The sequence below is a fragment of the Medicago truncatula genome, chromosome 4, assembly GCF_003473485.1.
Source record: "Medicago truncatula cultivar Jemalong A17 chromosome 4, MtrunA17r5.0-ANR, whole genome shotgun sequence".
Lineage (NCBI taxonomy): Eukaryota > Viridiplantae > Streptophyta > Magnoliopsida > Fabales > Fabaceae > Medicago > Medicago truncatula.
The window spans coordinates 281,411-308,547 of record NC_053045.1 but is presented as its reverse complement, the minus strand read 5'-3'; the positions used below and the strand labels follow the sequence as shown (position 1 = coordinate 308,547).

Below are 27,137 nucleotides of genomic sequence, written 5' to 3'. Positions count from 1 at the left end.
TCTTAGAGTGCCTACAATGATTTTGATCATCACATTTGACTAAGAGAAACCCCACACGTGGAATTCACATCACATTTAAACCTAAAACCTTAAGACATTGGATATATTAGTCATCTCACTTATATGTTTGCTTATTATCTATTCTTACATATAATGTAGAAGTTTAAATCATACATGACAAATTAACGTCTATCCCTCAGGTGTGAGACTATATGTATTTGTGATATGATGTGATAATCAAATAAGCTCAAAGGCACAACATGGTAAAAAAAAATGTGATTGGTGATAGTTTCATAGAGGGATGTCTTTGTTCTTTTCTTTCAAGAGAAAAATGAAAGTAAATTAGAAAAAGAAAGACGATAAAAAGGAATGTGTACAAGAGAGAAATAATAAGGGAAAAACTAAGGAGTGTGTGCTTTATTCGTGATAGTATAGGGAATATAATGAGTTGCTGGTAATTTTATGAATTTGTTGAAGGTGTTGAAAATTGATGGGTAATCATGCTGACAAAATAATAGATTCATTCAAAAAATGTCACATCAATTTAAAATATCTAATAAATGTATTTTGTCAACTTAGTAGAACACGTCTACATTTTCCCATTGTCAAATTGGATCAAAGACTAAAACTGAAGAAATTTAAAATAATAGAGATTGAATAAAAAAATTGCATGGAAACGAATGACATCCCAAAACTAAAATTTAAGATACACAATTTAACAAATGACACCAAACAACTAACAAAACAAATCATAATAATGTTGGGACTTTTGTGGGAACCTGTATTGGATTGTATCATAACATTAGACTAAAAGCAAGCACACAAATGAGATTGACATCACAGTTACATCCAAAATCTCAAGACATTATGAGTCATCTCACTAATATGTTGTTCAATATATATTATATGGAATTCAATGTGTTATTTTAACCCACACTTGACACATTAACATCTCTCAATTAAATACGAGACTCTTCGTGTCCGCGATCCACCACCACACAGCACTTCCGCTCCACAAAAATGTTGAAGCGTATATGATATCACCATTGGGACTTACGGGGGAGACAACACATTGCAGAAAAAACAACCACACAAGTGAGAATGATGTCGCATCTTCATCCAAAATTTTAAGGCTTTAGTATATGAGTTTTTTTTCACTTATTTGTTCTTCGACCTCCAGTATTTTATCCAATGATGAGATTTAAATGACACTTTTATTTTATGGTGTCCGAGGTTTGAACCCCGGACCTTTCATATATTATGCATTGTCCATACCAACTGCGCTAAGTTCAAGAGAACTTTAACTAACACTTGATACATCACAATATCCTCTCCATTAAATATGACGAAATTCTAGCCCGTGCTTGACACGGGTGTCCAAACTAATTTTAACCAATTTCACAAATTATCTTTTTTCAAATATGAATAGAGTAATAATTGTAAAAAATTAAAAAAAGAAAGAATTTTACTGAGTTTTAAATGGACTCTTAAATGTCAATTAAGTTGGAAACATAACCCTACTTTTGCATTTGCACTGCGCCACCTCCCTCCCTTACCCCTCATCTTCCATTCTCTCTCTGAACCAAAACCTGCAGCATTCATCTAAAAAGTAGATCTCAAATAAAAAAACACATAGCATATTTGATTTTCAATCCTCGTTCTTTCCTTCTCACATCTTCTGTACGATAATCTTTCTCACTTTCTGATTTTTTTATCAATTGAAATCAAGTTGTGTATTGACCCGCTCCGGTTCGCTAAACCGGCCGAGTCACCGATTTATTCCGAGTTTTAGCGAGTCACGCCGGTTCTGACCGATTCAACTGCACAACCGATCCAAATATCAGACCGAATCGGACACACCACCGGTTCACGATTCGACCGGCCCAACCGGCCGGTCCGAGCCGGTTTTTAAAACTATATATATCATATGATTGCGTAACAAACAATCGCATTTTATTTTATTTATAGTCGACGCTAAGTCGTAGCTAGTAAGAAGAAGAAGATCGAAAATGGTGGAATCGAAGAAGAAGACCGAAACGGTACATTCACCACTCGTCACATATGCTTCTATGATATCTCTTCTCACACTTGCTCCTCCTTTCGTCAATCTACTGTAAGTCTACTTACTTACTTAATTTCAAATTACTAATTATTTATTTAGTAGATCTAATTCATTGAATTGAATTGAAGATGGTATACAATGACGGCTATGGATGGATCAATTTTGAAGACATTTGATTATTTGAACAATAATGGTTTACAAGGTTTTGTTAATCTATGGCCTAAACCAACACTTCTCTCTTTCCAAATTATAGCTGTTTATGCTGTATTTGAAGCTACACTTCAGCTTCTTCTTCCTGGGGAAACTGTTTACGGTCCTATTTCTCCCACCGGTAATCGCCCTGTCTATAAGGTCTCTTTCTCTCTCTTTTCTTTTTTTCTGTATTTTACACCTGCATGCAATCAAATCACACGATATATCCACATACATTTATAAGATTGGTTTCTACTATCTTTAATTCAAAAACTATTTGGGACAAACTATGGGGCAAGAGAACACAGTGTGAGAGGAGTTGCTCCTCAAATTTGCCCGTGGCCTTTGGGGCATGACAACACAACTTTTATTTTCAAATTCTTACAAGTTTTCTAAAATACCAAAATAACCTTTTGTCTATCAAACATCCTATAAGACCAAAACGTTGTTTAATACAATAAAAGTTTGTCTTGTGTTGTTCTGTTTTTATTTTTACAAGATGTGCAGTTATGTTTATTATTTACCTTTTAGTAGATCAAACACAACCTATGTGTTACGATTTAATTGGAGGCATGTGTAAAATATTTTTACATTGTCGATGCGTACAAATTAAATACATACATACATTTTTTCTTATTCTTAATTTATTGTTGTTATCATGGTTTTTGGGTGCCAAGTCATTAATTGGACTTGTACCTTTCGACCGTTGATATCTCTCTTTTTTCTTGGGAAGGGAAAAATTGAGAAAAAACCCTTAGATTCTAAGTTCGGGGGTCGGTTTTACTACGGGAAGGTGTTAGGCACCCGGAGTAACTATAGTCCTCTATAGGAGCCGTTTTCCTAAGTCTATATTCACGCTTTATTTTACTTACTTTTGAAAATGGGAGGTTTATTTAGTTAAGAATGGGGGTGAGAAGAAGTAGAATTTTGATTTTATTTCGGCTTGGATGAGTTTTGACTCATTGCCTACGTACCCTTTTAAGGGATCAAAACCGTTCGTAGTTCTTGCTAAAAAACTTGTTTTTGATTTTAATTGTTTGCTTTTAAGTTTTGAAAAAAAAAAAAGTTTTGAAGAAGGAGATTGGGAGGCTTCATGAGCATTAGATTTAGCAAAAAAGTGAGGTTTGATTAGTGATTAGAAAGAAAGTCTAAATGATTAAGATGAATTGAATTTTTTCTTAAGAAAAAGAAAAGAAAAAAATGAAGTGTTGACTTCATATTTATTATGAAATTTTTTGAAGTGAAGTTCAATTGTTTTTTGGAAAAAAGATGGATTTTCTCTAAGTGTTTAAAACCTAAACGCTTATTTAACCATACAATCCTATGCATACATCTAAGGTGAGTGTGTGCGTGTCGGTGCGTCATAGTGTCCATAGTCCATATTACAAAAATTGCCTAAATACATTCTATGGCCCCTTTGCCAAGCTACAAACCAATGATAACAAATTACATCACCAAATGAATTAAGATTTGCAAAAAATAAATGCTAAGCTAAAGAAAGTGGAGAGAGTGGTGGAATGCTATGAAATGTATGGCACATGAGATGAAATGGTTAGTAGTCATAAAGCACACAATAGTAGGAAGTAATTAAGAGAAAATGCATAAAGATGGCCAAGAGAAAGCAATAAAGTGGTAATAAACCTAGAAGACATTTGATATGATACTTAAAAATGCTAGTGACCCATAATCATCACATCATGGCAATTTAGAAAGAAATTTTGTTTCAAGCCATGACATGCAATTAATGGAGGCGTATGCATGCAAAATATCATACCAAGTTCATAGAGAAATTTGCCACTTTATTCTAAAAAATAAACCATTATTTCTTGTGAAACAAGTAATCCATAAAATCATATCCAAACACAACAAAAATAAACACATTTCCAGAGGCATGTTCATCACCATATTAGGCATCATTCATCCATGTCATAATATCAAAATGCCAAGAACAAAACATAACAAAATGCATACCAAAAGTGTAGAAACTCATGGAAATTAGTTCATGCCATTTTAATATTTTTTCATGCAAGAAAACACCATAAAAATGCCAAAAATACATTGAGAAACAACTAGGATTTTTTTAGGAATTTTCTATAAAAAGGTAGGCAAGCAACAGGTGCGGATAGCAAAGACAGGCAGTGCAAATAGCAAGAAAATAACAAAAAAAAAAAAAAAAACTAAGCCCAAACCAAAGCCCAATCCTTAAAAGATCCGGATGCACAGTAACCACACGATTGATCCAGGATTCTGAAACCCTAGATCAAGCGGCCAGGAATCAAAGGGGAATGGACCGGATTGAACCGGTCCGGTTCGCTGGCTTATATAAACAAGAGAGCACCGGTTTTTTCATTTCTCTACTTCCCTTTCTCTCTCTAAGTTCTTCCCTCTTCTCTCATCTCTCATCTCTCTCTAAACCCTCACCGGATTCTGGAAAAACACGGAAGATCTTCATCTTCCCCGGTGAGTTTTGCTCCTCCGGCGTGGTGGCCGGCCGCCCAAGGGTGGTGGCGCCGCCGCCGGAGTTGAACAAACTCCACCGTTTTCAAAAAAACTTACATTTTCAGATATCCTTTTCCATCCTAAACACGAATATGCCACTGGATTTTTCATGCAAGGCGTGAATCAACGTAGATCTACGTTTTTGTGTCACGGTTTTGAAAAATTTTTTTAGGTTTTCAAAGAATTTTTAAAAGAAGCTTGTAACACCTCAAGATCTACATTGATTCCGTGTTGGCTATCTCTCTGGCACTCGTCCTTGCTTACAACTTCTGGATTTCTATGGATCTATGTTTTTGCTTACGGTTATGATTTTTTTTATGATTCTGGAAATTTTTTGGATCTTGTTTGCAGGTTTAACAGTGATTATGCTTTTTAAAAAGAGAAAACTGAGTTTTACCTGAATTTGGTTGAGATTCTTGAAGGAGAAAATCTTCGGAAAACTTGAACGTTCTTTGGTTTTCTCTGAACCGAAAATAAATCGGTTTACTGGCTTGGTTTCTTCATCTTCTCCGATTCTTTCTCTGATTATACGTTTGAACTTGCTTCTTTGATTTCTTTGCGAGAGGCTCTCTGTGATCAACGCTTGAGCTTGCTTTGATGCGAGCTCGCGTTTGGAATTGCAGAGAATCAATCAATTCAGTGATGAAGATTCATACGAATCTCTGAGAATTGATGCGAAAAACACTGAAACTTGATGAATTTGTGACTTTCTGGAAACGGTTAGGGTTTTGTGTTCTTCGTGTTCTTGATGAATCTGAGAAATTTTTCTGTTTTGATCTAACTGATTGGAGAGAGAATCTGAAAATGCGTTTGTTGAGTTGGCGTGTTGTTCTCGCTTTGACTCTGACTCACTGCTTTTATAGCTGACATGTGTACACTTGAGCCAACGAAAATGTGACACCTGGATTTGGAAAAGGGATGGCACGGCTTTGGACCTGAAAAATGAACTTTGGACCTTTCTGCAAAAAATAAAACTTCAAGGACTAAACTGCAATTTGACAAAAAGGACTGAAATGAAAATTGGAAAAAAAAAGTGGACTGAACTGCAATTTTGGAACTCTTTGAGGACAAAAATGCAAAAATAATAAAAACACTAAAAATTAAAATAAAATTGGTAATTTGACCAAACGTAAAGCGAAACACAAATAAAATTGACAAAACGGACTAAAACGAACCAATGGCCTAAATGAGGTACTTCAAAGTAACCTCCCCATGCCAAAATTTTATGTGAAATGACCAAAATGCCCCTAGGGCTAAAAATGACCTAAACAGACTCGAATTGACTTGACACTGACTCAGACGCAAGTTTGAAATGAATTTTAACAAAGTTTACTGATGAAATGTTTAAAAGTAATCTAAAAAGACTCAGAGACAGTCACAAGGATGAAAATGGGTCCCACTGCAGGAAATGACCAAAATACCCTTCTGTATGACTTTTTGCAAATTTTGAAATAAACTGTAGAAAAAGCAATGTAATGATTCAGAGACATTTTTGAATGACTTACAAGACAAGTAAAGACATTTTGAAAGGTTTTATGCAAGAAAAACATAGGTAAAATTGTGATTGAAAATACTGCGAGGCAGAGACAATTTGAACTGTGCAGTTGAAATTTGATAATCGACAAAGTTTGAAATGAAATTGGGCCCAGTATTTTTAGGTCCAAAAACAGGGTATAACAGCTGCCCCTATTTAAGTTTCTTTGTCTGGAGAATCAAGAGACGGAGTCTTTGGCTTGACAGGACGAAGATACTTAAATATTAGCATTTACACTGTGTTTGGACGTAAAAATACGCCTACCCATTTTCAAATAATATGCATGCCATGCATCATTTGGATTATGAATGCAAGACCTCATGGGGATTGGAATTAACAAAATATGTCGTATCCATTGCGGGATTGGTAGACATTGACAAAGATAGTGAATAGCAGAGTAACGGGAAACTAGAAACAAGTTGGACAGGTACAAGCTGTTCTTGGATTCAAACTAGCCACTTGACCGGGGATGAAACAAACAGACAACTGCGAGTTGTTCTTATGGATTCGAACTGGTCACTTCACAGGGGATAGAGGTTACTGGACAAACATGAGTTGTTCTTATGGATTCGAACTGGTGACTCACTTGGGGATATTGGAAAGTGCGAGTTGTTCTTATGGATTCGAACTGATAACCCGACTGGAAAAATTGACAATTACAAGTTGTTCTTACGGATTCGAACTGGTGACTCGACTGAAAGCAAGGCAAATAGACAGGTGCGAGCTTGTTCTTGGATGCGAACTGGTTACTCCACCGGACAGAAACAGATAGACAGGTACAAGCTGCTCTTGGATTGAGCTAGTCACTTGACCAAACGGAAACATATAGACAGGTACAAGCTGCTCTTGGATTGAGCTGGGCACTCGACCGATAACATTGAAAAGTAAAAGGGTACAAGTCGTTCTTGGATGCGAACTAGTAACTTGACCAAACAGAAACACATTCAATGGGGATTGGTTTGTTGACAAAATATAGATTGAGGTTGACTTGACGTCGATTTGAATTGAAAGGCAGAAATTGACCGATATTATTGGCTCACAAGGTTTTGACAGAGAACCTGACATGAGTATTGAATTGAGACTGATGTTGACATTGGAAATGCAATATGCATGGATGATATAACAATTTCATTAAATGCATGGGCACGTAATATGCATGATTATGCATGTATGAATGCTTGTAATGCATGACCGTTGGCATTTTGTAGGCACGACTTCACGGGGAAGACAAGACATTAGAGTATTGGGCACGTAGTGGCTCGTGCTATATTACACATTCTTGGAAATCCTCTTTGGGGATGACGTCGTTGGGAGACGTATCGGAACCATGGCTGAGGGCAGGTAGCTATGCATCTTGCTGGGGATAGAATCTTGGAAGACCCGACTGGGGAAAACGCCGTTGTGCTGGGCATTTCAGCGCTGGGTATGTTGTAGACATTGCATCTGTGGTCCATGCTTTTGCATGTTATATTCTCATTTTCATTCATCATTTTTTGCATCCCATTTTTGCCTGGATCGCCCTTTCGGGTTTTCGGTCCACCGGGGAAATAAATTCTTTTCAATGCCCCATTTTTGCCTGAACTGCCCTTTCGGGTTGTCAATCCAGCGGGGTGCTCATTTTTGCCTAAGCCGCCCTTTCGGGTTTTCAACTTAGCGAGCTCATTAATTTTCATGCATTTTCATTCTGTTTTTTCATTCTTGCCATTGACCACAGATTATCTTGGAGGAGAACCTGCTGGTAACATATATTGAAATAGACACCAACATACTCTCGCTCATGCATGTTTCATTTGAATGTACCCTGTTGCTCAGGTTTGCTTTTCAAAATAAACAAAAAGTTTTCAGTTTTCAAAAACGTTTGTTTCAAGCATTGCCATTATCAAAATAGAAAGAAAATGTTTTGTATATAGCTTTGAAAGTAGAAGAAAATAGAATTTTAAACAAAAGCACAGGCTCAATTTGATGTATAAGAGTGGTAGTCAGCCGAAGGCGTGACTCCACGGATTTACAAAGCTTGGAAAATGGTAATTTTATTGGTTGGTGATACATTGAACACAGTAATCATGACATTTCCTGGAAACTTTGAATTCGCAAGCATAGGAGCTTTTGATGAAGATGGTCATTAACAGCTGCAGATGCCCCAAGGGGACGGTGGTTAGCCAGATATAGTTACTTGCCTTTTGCTTCAATCTCATTTTTGCATGAACCGCCCTTCCGGGTTTTCGGCTCATCGAGACGCTCATTCTTGCCTGATTTGCGTACAATCTCAGCGAGCTTTTCATATTTGTTTCTTTTTTGTCCCTTATTTTTGCCTGGACCGCCCTTTCGGGTTTTCGATCCACCGGGAAGCGCATTTTTGCCTAGGCCGCCCTTTCGGGTTTTCGACCTACCACGCTGTTCTTTTCATATTTCTAGGCAAAGTATTTCTTGACTATATCGGCATTCACTGGATTTGGAAGTTCTATACCATCCATGTGTGTAAGGATTAAAGCACCACCGGAGAAGGCCTTCTTGACAACATAAGGACCTTCATAGTTAGGCGTCCACTTGCCCCTTGGGTCGGGTTGCTGGCCTATCCTCCTTTTCAATACAAGTTCCCCTACCTTGAATTCTCGAGGATGGACTTTCTTGTCAAAGGCAGTCTTCATTCTTGCTTGATATGACTGTCCACGAGCCATGGCATCCATACGTTTTTCCTCAATCAAATTCAACTGATCATACCGGCTTTGGCACCATTCAGCCTCGGATAACTTTGCTTCCATGATCACACGGAGAGATGGGATCTCCACTTCCAAAGGAAGAACTGCTTCCATACCATATACAAGAGAGAAAGGAGTTGCCCCGGTTGAACTGCGCACGGTAGTGCGGTAGCCATGCAGAGCATAGGGTAACATCTCATGCCAGTCCTTGTAAGTAGTTACCATCTTCTGGACGATTCTCTTGATATTCTTGTTGGCGGCCTCAACTGCACCATTCATCTGAGGTCTATAAGGAGAAGAGTTATGATGCTCAATTTTGAATTCTTCACAAAGAGCTTGCACCACATTGTTGTTCAGGTTGGTACCGTTGTCGGTAATAATCTTGCTGGGAACACCATATCGACAGATGAGGTTGTTCTTGATAAACTTAGCTACCACTTGCTTGGTCACATTGGTATAAGATGCTGCTTCGACCCACTTGGTGAAGTAGTCAATTGCTACTAAGATGAAACGATGACCATTTGAAGCCTTCGGTTCAATCCTTCCGATCATATCGATGCCCCACATTGAGAACGGCCATGGGGATGACATAACATTGAGAGCGTGCGGAGGCACATGAATCTTATCAGCATAGATTTGACATTTGTGACATTTTCTGGCGTACTGGTAGCAATCATGCTCCATAGTCATCCAGTAGTAACCTGCCCGTAGCAACTTTCTTGACATAGTATGCCCTGTAGCATGGGTCCCGAAGGTACCGTCATGTACATCATGCATTAACTGCTCTGCTTCATGTTCATCAACACATCTTAACAATACCATGTCGTAGTTTCTCTTGTACAGAATATCTCCATCTAACAGGAATCTACTGGCCAATCTTCTCAAGGTCTTCTTGTCTTGTTTGGAAGCACCTGGCGGATACTCACGGCTCAGCAAGAACTGCTTGATGTCATAGTACCAGGGTCTATAGTCAACCACATTCTCACCAGCCTGATCGATCACATCCCCAATAGCAAACACATGCGAAGGTCTTTCAAGGCGTTGCACTTTGATTATTGGCACATCATTCCAATGGTTCACTCGAAACATGGAAGATAGAGTAGCAAGAGCATCAGCCATTTGGTTCTCATCACGAGGAATATGGTGCAGTTCAACCTTTGTAAAATATGTCAGCAAACGTCTCGCATAATCACGATAAGGAATCAAATTAGCATGGTGGGTCTCCCATTCACCCTTTATCTGATTGATGACGAGCGCAGAATCTCCATAGATGTCGAGGTGTTTGATTCTCATGTCAATTGCTTCCTCGATCCCGAAGATACATGCTTCATACTCAGCCATATTGTTGGTACATTCGAACAAGATTCTGGCGGTAAAAGGAATGTGATGCCCCTGCGGGGATACAATGACTGCCCCAATTCCCTTACCATAAGCATTGACAGCACCGTCAAAGACTAAACCCCACTTGCTATTGGGATCTGGACCTTCATCAATCAACGGTTCTTCGCAGTCTTTGGATTTCAAATACATGATCTCTTCATCAGGGAAATCGAATTCAATTGGTTGATAATCATCGAGAGGCTGGTAAGCCAGGTGATCGGCAAGAATGCTGCCTTTGATTGCCTTTTGAGTTTTGAACACAATATCATATTCAGACAAAAGCATCTGCCAGCGTGCGATCCTCCCAGTAACGGCCGCTTTCTCAAAGATATACTTTATTGGATCCATTCTGGATATCAACCAAGTTGTATGATTCACCAAATAATGACGCAGGCGTTTAGCGGCCCAGGCCAAAGCACAACAAGTCTTCTCAAGCATTGTATACCGAGTTTCACAATCGGTGAACTTCTTGCTTAGATAGTAGATAGCATGCTCTTTCTTTCCAGTTTCATCTTGTTGACCAAGCACGCATCCCATGGATTCATCAAATACTGCCAAATACATGATCAACGGCCTTCCTTCCACGGGTGGGACCAGGATAGGTGGTTCCAGCAGGTAATTCTTGATGCTATCAAAAGCTTCTTGGCATTCATCATTCCATACAACAGGCTGGTTCTTTCGAAGTAGCTTGAAGATCGGCCCGCAGGTTGCAGTCATATGAGATATGAATCGGGAGATGTAATTCAAACGCCCGAGGAAACCTCTGACTTGCTTCTCTGTCTGTGGAGCTGGCATTTCTCGGATGGCCCGGACTTTATCAGGATCGACTTCAATGCCCTTTTGGCTGACAATGAAGCCTAATAATTTCCCGGATCTGACACCGAATGTACATTTGTTGGGATTCAATCGCAGCTTGTATTTTCTCAACCTTTCAAACATCTTTGTTAAATATTCAACATGCTGCTCCTCATCCGTTGACTTCACAATCATGTCGTCCACATATACCTCGACTTCTTTGTGAATCATGTCATGAAACAGAGTGGTCATTCCCCTTTGGTAGGTAGCACCAGCATTGATTAGGCCGAACGGCATCACTTTGTAGCAGAAAGTACCCCATGGAGTGATAAAAGATGTCTTTTCTCTATCTTCAGGAGACATTTTGATTTGATTATAACCGGAGAAACCGTCCATGAAGGAGAACACCTTAGACTGAGCAGTATTATCAACAAGCACATCGATATGAGGTAACGGAAAGTTGTCTTTTGGACTGGCTTTGTTCAAGTCCCTGAAGTCAACACACATCCGAACTTTACCATCCTTCTTTGGCACAGGCACAATATTAGCAACCCATTCGGGATACTCAACTGTCATGAGGAAACCCGCATCAATCTGCTTTTGAACTTCATTCTTGATCTTGAGAGCCATATCAGGATGAGTCCTTCTCAATTTCTGCCTGACGGGAGGACATTCCGGCTTGGTAGGGATCCGATGCTCCACGATCATAGGGTCTAAACCTGGCATATCTTCATAGGACCATGCAAAAATATCCGGATATTCCCGGAGGAGTTGGATGATCTTCTGTTTAACCCCTTCCTCTAGAGTAGCACCAATCTTGATTTCTCGTTTGTTTTCCTCGGTACCTATGTTGATAAGCTCAATTTCTTCCTGGTGAGGCTGAATGGCTTTCTTTTCTTGCTCAAGTAACCGAGTGATATCATATGGTACGTCATCACCTTCCTCATCTTCGGCTTCATACACAGGGAATTCAAAATTCGGAGGAACCGCAGGATTACTGTGTTCAACGGGTTTATTATGGTTCAACCTGCATATAATGATTGGATGATTTTAGAAAGAGTTTTTTTTTTTTCATGCAGATTTTTGAAATTAATAAGAAAATACAGACGTTTTGGTTTTTTCTGGCATTACCATTGTTTCCAAGGGAAAAAGCACTAAAAAAAGTAGTCGTGGAAGAAACGACAAAATTTTATTAATCAACGGCAATGCCGAAACAAACATGCCCTTACAGAAAACATCACTCTCGCTTTGGGCAGAGCGAGAGGATTGTTATTTTGAAAACAAAGCATTAAAGCAACAAGACACATTACTCAGAAACATGCATGATTGAAGGAATGTCAATGGCATCCCAATTTGTCGCAATGCCTCCTGGTGTAACAAATGCAGGCCTGAGACCAGATCCAGTGGCTTCTTCAGAGATAGCATTAACAAACCCTGCACTGTGGAAGACTCCCGAGGAAACCCTTGATGACGGGGAGAACCCGAGACCTTCTTTACGCTTGTTCTCACAGAGCTGTATCACCTTGCCCCAGCCGGCAGTCTGACCTTCTCGAATGGCTCTCTGAGCATCCTTCAATGAAGCCATAGCGGCCCCAGCTTCCTTAGACTCTGCACCTTCAATGGTCAAACCTTGGAACGCAGTCCCTTCAGCAGACCCTGCTTCAATACAAGAAAAAGAAGACAATTGGCTGACTAAGTATGCTTCTTCACCATGGATTGTAACGAGTTTTCCATTCTTCACAAATTTCAACTTCTGATGTAAGGTGGAAGTAACCGCACCTGCATCGTGTATCCACGGTCTTCCCAGCAGGCAACTGTAGGATGCGTTAATGTCCATCACCTGGAAAGTAACCAAGAAATTCTCAGGGCCAATGGTTATCGGCAAGTCTATCTCTCCCAGCACATTCTTTCGAGATCCATCAAAAGCTTTGACCAAGAAAGTACTTCTCCTCAACGGGGTCCTACGGTAGCTCAACTGATCTAGAGTTGTCTTGGGCATTACATTGAGGGAGGAACCGGTATCCACCAACACATTTGATATCATGTCTGATTTACAATTTACCGAGATGTGCAAAGCCAGATTGTGACTCTTTCCCGCTTCCGGCAACTCTTCTTCACTGAACCAGAGGTTGTTATAAGCAGTAATATTTCCCACTATGCCACCAAACCGATCTACCGTAACTTCGTGGTCAACATAAGCCTGCTCCAGCACTTTTAACAAGGTATTCCTGTGAGCCTCAGAGCTCAAGAGTAATGACAATACAGATATCTTCGAAGGAGTCTGCAGCAACTGATCAACGATCTTGTAGTCGCTCCTCTTTATTATTCTCAGAATCTCATCTAAATTCGAATCCTCAATAGACTTGCCTGACTGGTTCACATCTGTAGCAATGGGTGAAACAACGGTTGGAGTTGCTTCTTCAACTGGTGGAATGGTCGGCGTAGCTACTTTCTTCTGAAATAACGGCGGACGGACCTTCCCGCTTCTTAGCGCTGCAGAAGTCCCTTCGGCAATATTGCTTACTGTGGCAAAGGAGGCTAGAGGCACCTCTACTCCATTTTCTATCATAGTAGCATTGTACTTGTATGGCACTGCCTTGTCCGAAACATAAGGAATTGGTCCTGGCAACCTTATCACCAAAGGCTCAGCATTCTTCTTCAAAGGTACACTCTTGACAGGCGGATCGTGAAAAACTGGCACGACCACGCAAACATCACTGACAGTCAGAAGATTATCATCCATCAAGCTTTGGATGTCGTTTTGAACAGTATAGCAACCCAAAGGATCACGGAGACATCCCAGACACTTGGCATGATCATGATTAAACAGAGAAGCTTTGCACAGCTTGATGTGTAGAGGTACCAGAGGAGTTGCGACGTTGCGGACATCAAGTCTCGGAGCTTCTTCACACACTTCGATCATATTCACAGCGGCATGATTTGGTAGCGGATTGTCAAGGACATGTGGAACATTATTCTCAAAAGTCAGCTTCCCTTGATCGATGAGCTTCTTCACGATATATTTCAAAGCATAACACCCCTCGACATCATGACCTAGGGCACCTTGATGAAAGTCGCATTTGAGATCAGACCTGAACCTTGGAGGCAACGGATCAGGTGGGGGCTTACCCTGTCTAGTTGTACAATGCCCTCTCTGGAGTAAAGTTGGAAGCAACTCAGCATATAACATCGGTATCGGAGGGAAAGTAGGCCTAGCTTGCTGATTTTGTTGTTGTTGTTGAACCGGCATCTGTTGTTTCATCTGTTGAGCAATTGCATTGACGGGCACTTGAGGTTGACCCGGTGGCAGAGGGTACTGATGATAAAATGGCGGGAAGAAAGGATGCTGAGAATACGGCATATATGGGTATGGCGGAGGCATTTGAGCTGCATTGATGGGAGCAACAGTAGCCATTGATTGACCGGCTCCAGCTGATACCATCCCCACTTCCGTTTCTTTCTTCTTGTGGTGTCCATTACCGTACCTTTTCGATGCACTCGTAGAAGATTCAGCTTTCTCAAACACAATGATTCCATCCCTGACGGCTTCCTCAAGACGGGTTCCCATGGTGACCATCTCCGAAAAGTTGTTCGGGGCAGCGATGATCATCCTCTCAACATAATCTTTCTTCAACGTCTTTAAGAACGTCTGGGTCATTTCTTCCTCATCTAAAGCAGGAGTGATACGGGCAGCCGCCCCTCTCCACCTTTGCGCATATTCACGGAAGCTTTCCTCCTTCTTCTGAGATAGGGACCTGAGAAACTCCCTATTTGGCCTCAGTCGAGTGTTAAACCCATAATGGCTCTTGAAAGCGGTGGCTAACTCATCAAAGGTATGGATGTCATTCTTACTCAAACTAGTATACCACTCTGCGGCATCCTCCATCAGACTATCCTGAAAACAGTGGATCATAAGGGAATCATTGTCTTTGTAATTGCCCATCTTTCGGACGTATTTGATGATGTGATTTTGAGGGCAAGTTAGCCCGTTGTACCGGTCGAAGTCCGGAATCTTGAACTTTTTAGGGACATCCACTTTTGACACTAAGCAAAGGTCTTGAGTTTTGACAGAGTCTGTATTCCCTCGATTGGCCTGGATCTCGTGACGGAGTTCTTTAGCAAGTTCCTCCATCATCTCTTCCATAGTCTTGGTTACGGGGATGCTTCTGTGCTGTGTGTTGATGTTAATACCTTGAGGCAGAGTGTGTACCAGAGGCTCAGTGACAGCTGCTGTTGTTTGTGGCAAAGTAGCAATGATGGAGGCGGCATTTGTTGCAGGGATCAGAACATTGTTAGCAGTGCCCGAGGTGCTTGCTGTAGCAACGGGAGTGAAGAACGGTGGAAGCCCATACGGAAACCCCACTGGCATAGTAAAGCGGTTGTCTGCAGAAGTGGTAGGGAGCACGCTTGTAGTTACTGGTGCAGCTGTGGTTGTAGGGATAGCTGTAGCTGATTGCTCTTGAGCAGCTAGTAGAGCAGTCATGACGTCATTAGCTTTAGCCAATTCCTCCTTTAGAGAGGCTAACTCGGTGCGAAGCTGAGCGTTCTCTTCTTCCATAGCCCTTTTCTTTCTTCTGTATTCTCTGGTTCGATCAATTCTATCTGGTTCGTAAACTCTCTGAGCACGAGCCACTTTTCACACTGCGGCAGAGGAACCAGGAGATAGTGAGCACTTGGAAGCCTTTGTGACCAATGCATGATGCATATGATGCATGATATGCAAATGCGAATGCAAAAGACTTATTTTTTTCATCGAAGGAATTTTAAACAAATTAGAAATCTTTGCAAATAATCAAAACTACATAGTATTTTTTAACAGGAATACTTTGAAATTTCAACAAGATAAACACATGGAGTCCTCAAGCATAGGAAGTAGTCGGAGGATCATCGGACTCGGAATCTGAATCACAGTATCTGGCAAAGAAGTCTCGTCGTCCTCGGGCTCTCTTGGAATCCCTCATAAGCAGCTCGTCTTTCTCTTCTAGTTCCCTCCGGGCCTTAGCTAGCTCTTTCTTCAACATCAGATTCTCATGAGTCTTCTGCTCATCTCTACCATCCAAAGTCATGATTAGATTCTCGGCTTGATTGTACCGAGCTTTCCACACTTGCTTCTCACGACTCTCCATAGCTAGATGCTCCTGATACATATCCTGAGTCGCGGGGAGTAGAGGTAGAGGCATAGATGGAGTAGACGAAGACACGTATCTCATAGCTGGATAAGGCATACCAATCTCCTCAGCTCGATCTATCACCCACTGGGTATAGGCCTCATGAGCGACACCGGATCTCACACCTAGATGCTTCACACTCTTCCTTCGAACCTTGGACCAAGCATCCACGAAAGCTTTCCTTTGTCCGGTAGGAGCATTCGTGTAGAAGAAGAACTCTGGAGATGTGGCAAGATTGATGGGCTTCGACTTCATAGGAAAACCAAACTGTCTCATAGCAAGCTCGGGATTGTAGTTGATTCCTCCACGGGTACCAAGAAGAGGTACATTGAGAAAGTCTCCGCAACCCATGATGATTTCCTTTACCTGAGCGGCCGGAGTGAGCCAGACGACCTCATTAGGAGTGAGAGCCATAATCCGCTGAGAGTAGGACCAATTTTCCGAGTTATCATGGAAGGAACTCGGAAGGTGCGAAATAAACCACCTATACAAAAGAGATGTGCAGCAAAGAATATACCCACGGCCCTTGAGAGTCCTGTCATGGATGGCGTGGTAGGTATCCGCTAGCAAAGTAGGAACCGGGTTCTTGGAATGAAAGATCTCGATAGCATTCATGTCCACGAAGTTGTCGAGGTTCGGGAAGAGAATGAGCCCGTAGATAAGCAAAGCAAGAATAGCCTCGAGTGTATCCTGACGAGTAGTACCGAGATTAGCCTGATCAAGAAGATACTTCGAAGTGAACCCCCGGATGTGAGATTTGGTAATAAGATGGTTGGAGACGTCGGAAGTCTTGAGGTAGAGATCCTTAGCAATAACCAGAGGAGTAAGAGGAGCCCCGGGACCGGTGAAAGGTGTCTTCTCGGCTATAGGTAAACCCACTAGATCGGAGTAAGCCTCGAGAGTAGGAACTAACTGGAAGTCCGGAAAAGTGAAACAACGGAAGCTTGGATCATAAAACTGCACTAGAGTGTGCACTAGCTTCTCTTCCACATCGGTTCGGAGCAAAGTAAGCAATCCCCCATATCGGAGTCGGAACCCTGTTTGACTCTTGACCTTGAGTGCCAACTCTCTCAAACTAACCAAATCCACTTCCTTGAACTTGTAGCACTTAGTCTTCTTCATACCTGTGATTATTTACAAAAATTTCCATTTGTTTAAACCCTTCGATGAATGCATGAAAAATATTTATGCATGAATGCATGTATGCATGATTGTGTTGTTTAGTTACAATGTGGGTTGAGATTCAAAGTAACAGGGCCACGGATGGACACGGCGTCCGGTGAACTAAGGCTTTGGACAGTAGTAACCAAGGTTCTAACACAGTTCCCAAACTGCAACCTCTCTCACATATATCATGGTAGTACAGGACGACACCCGTTCCCTGATTATTTGTGAGAAGGTCTAGTTTGAGTGTAGTATCGCGTGACGACTAAAGTTTGAGACAACACTCAATTTAGCCACCGCACTACGTCCTAAAAAAAGCTAGGATGGGTTTGGTAACTACGGTTCATAGCTTCGTCGAACAATTGAAAGTGAAGTGCCTAAGCATGACAACACACGCCGACAATATCACCTTCAAAATGCCTCAGCTATGTGAGATTGATCGCATAATCCAATACACGAGGCAACCCCCGGATCGAATTGTCGATTATATCTCTACCTAAACATAAGTTCACTCAGCCCGGGTTAGGACTTTTGATATTCTCACCCCACACGTTGAATGAAAGTAAACAAATATTCACATATGTAAGCAATAAAACAAACGTAAATATAAACTAAAGAAAACTAGGCGCGACCCGCTAAAAAGAGTCCCCAGTGAAGTCGCCATTTCTGTTATCATGGTTTTTGGGTGCCAAGTCATTAATTGGACTTGTACCTTTCGACCGTTGATATCTCTCTTTTTTCTTGGGAAGGGAAAAATTGAGAAAAAACCCTTAGATTCTAAGTTCGGGGGTCGGTTTTACTACGGGAAGGTGTTAGGCACCCGGAGTAACTATAGTCCTCTATAGGAGCCGTTTTCCTAAGTCTATATTCACGCTTTATTTTACTTACTTTTGAAAATGGGAGGTTTATTTAGTTAAGAATGGGGGTGAGAAGAAGTAGAATTTTGATTTTATTTCGGCTTGGATGAGTTTTGACTCATTGCCTACGTACCCTTTTAAGGGATCAAAACCGTTCGTAGTTCTTGCTAAAAAACTTGTTTTTGATTTTAATTGTTTGCTTTTAAGTTTTGAAAAAAAAAAAAGTTTTGAAGAAGGAGATTGGGAGGCTTCATGAGCATTAGATTTAGCAAAAAAGTGAGGTTTGATTAGTGATTAGAAAGAAAGTCTAAATGATTAAGATGAATTGAATTTTTTCTTAAGAAAAAGAAAAGAAAAAAATGAAGTGTTGACTTCATATTTATTATGAAATTTTTTGAAGTGAAGTTCAATTGTTTTTTGGAAAAAAGATGGATTTTCTCTAAGTGTTTAAAACCTAAACGCTTATTTAACCATACAATCCTATGCATACATCTAAGGTGAGTGTGTGCGTGTCGGTGCGTCATAGTGTCCATAGTCCATATTACAAAAATTGCCTAAATACATTCTATGGCCCCTTTGCCAAGCTACAAACCAATGATAACAAATTACATCACCAAATGAATTAAGATTTGCAAAAAATAAATGCTAAGCTAAAGAAAGTGGAGAGAGTGGTGGAATGCTATGAAATGTATGGCACATGAGATGAAATGGTTAGTAGTCATAAAGCACACAATAGTAGGAAGTAATTAAGAGAAAATGCATAAAGATGGCCAAGAGAAAGCAATAAAGTGGTAATAAACCTAGAAGACATTTGATATGATACTTAAAAATGCTAGTGACCCATAATCATCACATCATGGCAATTTATAAAGAAATTTTGTTTCAAGCCATGACATGCAATTAATGGAGGCGTATGCATGCAAAATATCATACCAAGTTCATAGAGAAATTTGCCACTTTATTCTAAAAAATAAACCATTATTTCTTGTGAAACAAGTAATCCATAAAATCATATCCAAACACAACAAAAATAAACACATTTCCAGAGGCATGTTCATCACCATATTAGGCATCATTCATCCATGTCATAATATCAAAATGCCAAGAACAAAACATAACAAAATGCATACCAAAAGTGTAGAAACTCATGGAAATTAGTTCATGCCATTTTAATATTTTTTCATGCAAGAAAACACCATAAAAATGCCAAAAATACATTGAGAAACAACTAGGATTTTTTTAGGAATTTTCTATAAAAAGGTAGGCAAGCAACAGGTGCGGATAGCAAAGACAGGCAGTGCAAATAGCAAGAAAATAACAAAAAAAAAAAAAAAACTAAGCCCAAACCAAAGCCCAATCCTTAAAAGATCCGGATGCACAGTAACCACACGATTGATCCAGGATTCTGAAACCCTAGATCAAGCGGCCAGGAATCAAAGGGGAATGGACCGGATTGAACCGGTCCGGTTCGCTGGCTTATATAAACAAGAGAGCACCGGTTTTTTCATTTCTCTACTTCCCTTTCTCTCTCTAAGTTCTTCCCTCTTCTCTCATCTCTCATCTCTCTCTAAACCCTCACCGGATTCTGGAAAAACACGGAAGATCTTCATCTTCCCCGGTGAGTTTTGCTCCTCCGGCGTGGTGGCCGGCCGCCCAAGGGTGGTGGCGCCGCCGCCGGAGTTGAACAAACTCCACCGTTTTCAAAAAAACTTACATTTTCAGATATCCTTTTCCATCCTAAACACGAATATGCCACTGGATTTTTCATGCAAGGCGTGAATCAACGTAGATCTACGTTTTTGTGTCACGGTTTTGAAAAAATTTTTTAGGTTTTCAAAGAATTTTTAAAAGAAGCTTGTAACACCTCAAGATCTACATTGATTCCGTGTTGGCTATCTCTCTGGCACTCGTCCTTGCTTACAACTTCTGGATTTCTATGGATCTATGTTTTTGCTTACGGTTATGATTTTTTTTATGATTCTGGAAATTTTTTGGATCTTGTTTGCAGGTTTAACAGTGATTATGCTTTTTAAAGAGAGAAAACTGAGTTTTACCTGAATTTGGTTGAGATTCTTGAAGGAGAAAATCTTCGGAAAACTTGAACGTTCTTTGGTTTTCTCTGAACCGAAAATAAATCGGTTTACTGGCTTGGTTTCTTCATCTTCTCCGATTCTTTCTCTGATTATACGTTTGAACTTGCTTCTTTGATTTCTTTGCGAGAGGCTCTCTGTGATCAACGCTTGAGCTTGCTTTGATGCGAGCTCGCGTTTGGAATTGCAGAGAATCAATCAATTCAGTGATGAAGATTCATACGAATCTCTGAGAATTGATGCGAAAAACACTGAAACTTGATGAATTTGTGACTTTCTGGAAACGGTTAGGGTTTTGTGTTCTTCGTGTTCTTGATGAATCTGAGAAATTTTTCTGTTTTGATCTAACTGATTGGAGAGAGAATCTGAAAATGCGTTTGTTGAGTTGGCGTGTTGTTCTCGCTTTGACTCTGACTCACTGCTTTTATAGCTGACATGTGTACACTTGAGCCAACGAAAATGTGACACCTGGATTTGGAAAAGGGATGGCACGGCTTTGGACCTGAAAAATGAACTTTGGACCTTTCTGCAAAAAATAAAACTTCAAGGACTAAACTGCAATTTGACAAAAAGGACTGAAATGAAAATTGGAAAAAAAAAGTGGACTGAACTGCAATTTTGGAACTCTTTGAGGACAAAAATGCAAAAATAATAAAAACACTAAAAATTAAAATAAAATTGGTAATTTGACCAAACGTAAAGCGAAACACAAATAAAATTGACAAAACGGACTAAAACGAACCAATGGCCTAAATGAGGTACTTCAAAGTAACCTCCCCATGCCAAAATTTTATGTGAAATGACCAAAATGCCCCTAGGGCTAAAAATGACCTAAACAGACTCGAATTGACTTGACACTGACTCAGACGCAAGTTTGAAATGAATTTTAACAAAGTTTACTGATGAAATGTTTAAAAGTAATCTAAAAAGACTCAGAGACAGTCACAAGGATGAAAATGGGTCCCACTGCAGGAAATGACCAAAATACCCTTCTGTATGACTTTTTGCAAATTTTGAAATAAACTGTAGAAAAAGCAATGTAATGATTCAGAGACATTTTTGAATGACTTACAAGACAAGTAAAGACATTTTGAAAGGTTTTATGCAAGAAAAACATAGGTAAAATTGTGATTGAAAATACTGCGAGGCAGAGACAATTTGAACTGTGCAGTTGAAATTTGATAATCGACAAAGTTTGAAATGAAATTGGGCCCAGTATTTTTAGGTCCAAAAACAGGGTATAACAATTGTAATAACAAGTTGCGTCGTTGTTTGTATTTCTTCAGGCAAATGGTGTTGCTGCATATTTAGTTACTTTGGTTACTTACATTGCACTTTGGCGGTGAGTTCTTATGGTTCTGCGCTTATTAATTGAAAGGAGAAAAGTAACAAAGAACATAGGACTTCATTCGCTATGAAACATTGACACTTATACTAACACTTGGACATCTGCAATAATTTGAGAAAATAAACTAATTGAATGTATTGACATCTGTCGGAGACACGTGTGGGACACTGGACACGCATTCATTCAATAAGTTTCAGTGCTAGGATTCATTCATTCATTCATTATTGCCAATTAAATTGATTTTTCTTTTCATCTTGGATGTTCTGTGTTGTTTTTGAAAATTCAAGTAGTAATAAATGCATTGTTTGAACAAAAATCAGCCAATATATTCGTCCCACAAAGAAAAGAAAATTGGCATAGGAGATTTGAAGACATAATATTGCTTTCTTCTAGGAATAAGACTTCGTATGATCTTAGGTTGTCATATATGGCTGATGTACATATATGTGATAGAACAAGAAGAAAAAAACATTAGTCATTGCTAGTCTTCTCAATTAGTTATCCTTTTGAATTTCACTTTGGATGTTCTGTGTTGTTTATGAAAATTGGCATAGGAGATCTCACTACATAATATTGAGTTGAGGTTCTCTCAGAATTAAACTTGATATGATGTCCTCCTATGTAGCACTGACACTTCAAATTGAAGGCGTGTTTGACACATGTCGTGTATGACAACGACACTGGTAACTACAAACAGATATGATCACTTCTATTTGATCAAAATTTTCCCAGTGTGGCAGTGTCTATGTGTTGGTGTCGGTATCGTATCCGTGTCTGTGTCAATGCTTCATAGATAATGTATGATGGATGGATATATTTGGTAAATAAAAAAAATATCATTATTCATTGCTAGTCTCCTCAATTGGTTATCCTTTTGAATTTCAAGGCTTTATAAAGATAGGTTTATAGGCTAAAAGCCTAAAACATACTCTAAGAAACTAAGTCCAAATTATTATGTGTTTTATCTACAAGAAAGTTGTGTCACATAATAGCTTTTCTTTACAAAGCAAGATGGTTTGCTTCTTTTACTTTTTCAGAAACAGATAACATGTAATTTTTGCATGTATGTTTCAGGTTTGGGATATTCAACCCAACAATCGTTTATGATCATTTGGGGGAGATATATTCCACACTCAGCTTTGGGAGCTTTATCTTTTGTATTTTCTTATACATAAAAGTGAGACTGTTGTGAAATTGAAGAAATGATAAGTTATTTGTTTCCTGTGCAATTCACATTGAATTTTCTGACTCAAGTGTTATATTTGATAGGGTCATTTGGCACCATCTTCTACTGATTCTGGTTCAAGTGGGAACATAATCATCGATTTTTACTGGGTAAACTAATCTCTGCTACTTAAAATGATTAAACTGCTCACCAAATTTTGTCTTATCCATTTATTTGCATTGGAAATTGACATTGATTTAAGAAAGAGAATGTGAACGATGGAGAAAATTAAAATAAAACTGAGTGATAGCATGAAAAATCTCTCTTGTCTGATTACTGGCGTCGTGCCTTTAGAGGATCATGGCGTCGTGCCTTTAGAGGATCATTGATGCAACAGACCTTTCTTTAAAATTACCGCCTCTCATTCTAAACCAAGTAGGCACCGATAATGCATGGAAAATTCTTTTAGAATTACCCATCCTTTTGTTTAAACTGGTTTGACTGAAATTCCGTTCATAATGCCACTATGTGAACTTTGAAATTCTTATTGTAGAAATGTTTCAACGTTTTATGGCTGTAATTTTCATTTTCACCATATTAGAAGAAATTGTTTGATAAACTAAAACTCATCCCTTGAGAGGTTTTTTTTTTTTTATATGAATAACAGGCCTTGACATGTGGAGTTTAATTCCACCTTTTTTCCATAAATGACGGCCTTCTATCTTTCTGCCATTCTGCAGGGTATGGAGCTCTATCCACGCATTGGAAAATATTTTGACATAAAAGTTTTCACAAACTGCAGATTTGGAATGATGTCGTGGGCTGTTCTGGCACTTACTTACTGCATAAAGCAGGTTGAGTCTGCGAGGTTTTATTCTTTGTATAAATACTGAAGTCAAGCATAATGATTGTGCTATCCAGCATTTAGTTGGAAAACACAGATGAATAATCCTTTAAATACCTATTTGTAGTTTGCTGATACTTCCTTGTAGAAACAGTTTGAACCTGGGGACCTTGGTGATTAGGTGGCCAATCAAGCTCCATAGAAGCTGAGGCCATCTACTTTTGATTTGGCCATCTACTTTTGATTTTTTTTTGTCTTCTGCTGAGATCTAATTTATGATAGGGATATAAATCATATTTATATGTGGTTGGACTTCCTTAGTTGCTTTGGATATAGTGGCCAGTTGGTACTGACTTATTACCTCCATGAACATGATCTTACTAGTATATGAATCAGGAACATAAATTTATTTTGTAATTTTGTTTTGTGAAATTTCCATCCTTTGGTTAACTCTCTATTGTTCGTATTCTTGTCTTAATAGTATGAAGAAAATGGGAAGGTAGCTGACTCAATGCTTGTAAATACTACATTAATGCTGGTGTATGTTACCAAGTTTTTCTGGTGGGAAGCTGGATACTGGAACACAATGGATATTGCACACGATCGAGGTCTACACATGCTTTATCTTTGTTTTTGTTGACATACTTGCTCTTTCCTATCGTTCTGCTGATATGTTCTTTTGGCGTCATTAGTTTTCATAGTTTATTAAGTTTAAGATCAAGATCATATCTTCCATAACAACTGGATTTCATTTATCATGTTTGGATTAGTTTTCATATATTATTGATAAGTTCATTGCATACATTGTATTTAAACCTCTTTATCGTGTCCCTAAATCTTGCAGCTGGATTTTATATTTGCTGGGGCTGTTTGGTTTGGGTTCCATCAGTGTATACATCTCCTGGAATGTACCTTGTCAACCATCCAGTGAATCTTGGCACCCAGGTACCATCCCTTTCCTGTTTGAGCTGTTGTTTTGTGGTAGTTATTTATACCGCAGAGTTTTCCTTATTTCTAATATACTTTTCAAATTTCAATGTTTTCCACTTTTATTTGAAAATTAGCTTCCTTGTCTTTCAGCTAGCACTCTTTATTTTAGTGGCTGGCATTATGTGCATATACATCAATTATGATTGTGACAGGCAAAGACAAGAGTTTCGTAGGACAAATGGAAAAAGCTTGGTCTGGGGAAAAGCTCCATCTAAGGTAAAGATGCATAGAATATACTGGGTTACTATTTTTCATTTGGAATGTACTTTCTATTTTCTATATAATGCAAGTCAGATTGGGAATCTTATTGTCGTAAGACTTGCATAAGCTATTCATAATGAAAATGTACTTGCAGATAGAAGCCTCATATACCACTGCTTCCGGGGAAACAAAAAGAAGCCTTCTTTTAACCTCTGGATGGTATGTATCCCTTAAAAACATTCTATTTTTGAAGCATATGTATACATACTTAAACACTAAGTTGTTGTAATGATTGAGAGAGCTTAAGCTCGCTATTTTTTGGGGTGGATTCCAGACATTTGACTTAAAATGTGTTACAATCTGATATTTATTGTTTGCCTCCATATAGAAATATTATTGCTAACTATAGGTTATACATCCTTTTAAAAAAGAAAACAATAGTTTATGCATTTAATCTCATAATATATATTTTGATTTTTCTAGTTAGCCTAACATTTTCTTAGAGAACATGTCTTATTTCTCAAAATAACCAGTTCACTTTTTCTGTGCTACCTGCAGGTGGGGATTAGCTCGTCATTTTCATTATGTACCTGAAATACTAGCTGCATTCTTCTGGACAGTCCCAGCTCTTTTCAATCACGTAAGAAGAGTGTTTATTTCTCTGTACAGTTGAAAGTTGTAGAGAATGTTAACCTTAACAACTTTTTTCCTGTGCAGTTCTTGCCTTACTTCTACGTGATATTTCTTATTATCCTTCTTTTTGATCGAGCAAAAAGGGATGATGATCGATGCAGATCCAAGTAAGCATTATTTTCTATCTATTAGTGTTGCTTATAGTTCTTGGACATTTTATTTTCAATGTGCAAAGACAACCACTGATGCTCTTTTTGTCATCATTCTATTCTTACAAACAATTTGCTTTATGAGTCTTTGCGGTGCATGTTTGGATCGGTTGTGAGTTTGACAAAATCAAGTTAGCACCATGATTTTGTTGAAGCTTTAAAGTGTAGTTTTTGCTAAAATCACAGTGGCACACTGATTTTGGCAAACTCATCATCAATTCAACAGTTCATAATGCCAACAGCCTAAATTGTAATATATACGCTTTATTTTTCATATCTATAGGAAACCAACGGCCTACTGTTTCAACCAGATTTTTCTCTCTCTGAAATATACAATTCATAATAATGCCACTGCAATGCAATAAATAATTGAATGGATAGATTATTGAATACCAAATTTATTTATCATTGCATCAACTGAACTTTTTATTACTAATGGATTAGGAAATTTGATGGTTCTGGGTCATTACAATGTACATGTAGTTAAAAATTTCCACTGCATGCAGGTATGGAAAGTACTGGAAACTCTATTGCGACAGGGTACCTTACAGAATCATTCCAGGAATATATTGATGATGACGTGTCTGGAATTCTATCCTTCACTTGGTGCCATGTTTACCTATTTTTGTTTACTGCCTCTGCCACTTAAGATGCAATGGTAAACTTTAGCTGTAAGAAATAATTCAGTAATTATTGAACCTTATTTTGTAAGCGAATGTTATGATTTAAAATGGTTCTCGAGCTGTTTATCAATTATGCTTTAAAGAAATAGTTTTGTTTTGCTGCCCATAAATAGAAATCTCCCTCATTTTTCTTGACATAATTCTCGGCCATGGAGTCCTTGTATATATGAGCTAGAAATTCAGTTGGTTCTGCATTAATCCAATCGGGAATTAAGAACAATTATTGAGTTAACATGCTTCTTTTTTGGATCAATATAGTATAGCAGTAACAATGTTCCGTTTTGGATATAGTATAACACTTATGGTACTCTTTTTGAGATATATTGTGTATGTAATTGACTAATTATCACTCTCTTAATCGTCACTATTATTTATATTTAAGTTGATTTGCTACGAGTCTATGGTTTATTTTGTTTGTTAATATATTTGTATATTAAAAAATGGTTATAATTATATTGTACATTAAATTTTATATTAACGTATTTCAGCCGTATCGTATCTTGATTTTTGAAATTTTTCCGTATCGACGTATCGGTGCAGTATCGTATCTCGTATCCGGGCTTCACAACATTGGCCAAATCATTAGTGTTTGATTTAGGCCACATTGCAAAGAGTCCAAAAATT

General features: G+C 38.8%; 1 protein-coding gene across 1 annotated transcript; it reads left to right on the top strand.

The window, feature by feature from the left end:
* Nucleotides 1-2,002: 2,002 nt before the first annotated feature.
* Nucleotides 2,003-26,595, top strand: LOC25491175 (7-dehydrocholesterol reductase). Its single transcript, XM_024782669.2, has 13 exons — nucleotides 2,003-2,113; nucleotides 2,191-2,413; nucleotides 21,727-21,782; nucleotides 22,863-22,965; nucleotides 23,058-23,123; nucleotides 23,694-23,807; nucleotides 24,279-24,405; nucleotides 24,642-24,742; nucleotides 24,878-25,003; nucleotides 25,143-25,207; nucleotides 25,547-25,628; nucleotides 25,706-25,788; nucleotides 26,337-26,595. The coding sequence occupies exons 1-13, from the start codon at nucleotides 2,010-2,012 to the stop codon at nucleotides 26,401-26,403; spliced, it is 1,317 nt and encodes a 438-aa protein (XP_024638437.2). The 5' UTR covers nucleotides 2,003-2,009; the 3' UTR covers nucleotides 26,404-26,595.
* The last annotated feature ends 542 nt before the right edge of the window (nucleotides 26,596-27,137 follow it).

Bases quoted from the DNA above. Each gene is read 5' to 3' on its own strand.
- LOC25491175 (XM_024782669.2), top strand. From the start codon at position 2,010: ATGGTGGAATCGAAGAAGAAGACCGAAACGGTACATTCACCACTCGTC. The intron at 2,114-2,190 runs GTAAGTCTACTT...ATTGAATTGAAG, and splicing joins CCTCCTTTCGTCAATCTACT to ATGGTATACAATGACGGCTA. The intron at 23,808-24,278 runs GTTGAGTCTGCG...TTGTCTTAATAG, and splicing joins TTACTTACTGCATAAAGCAG to TATGAAGAAAATGGGAAGGT.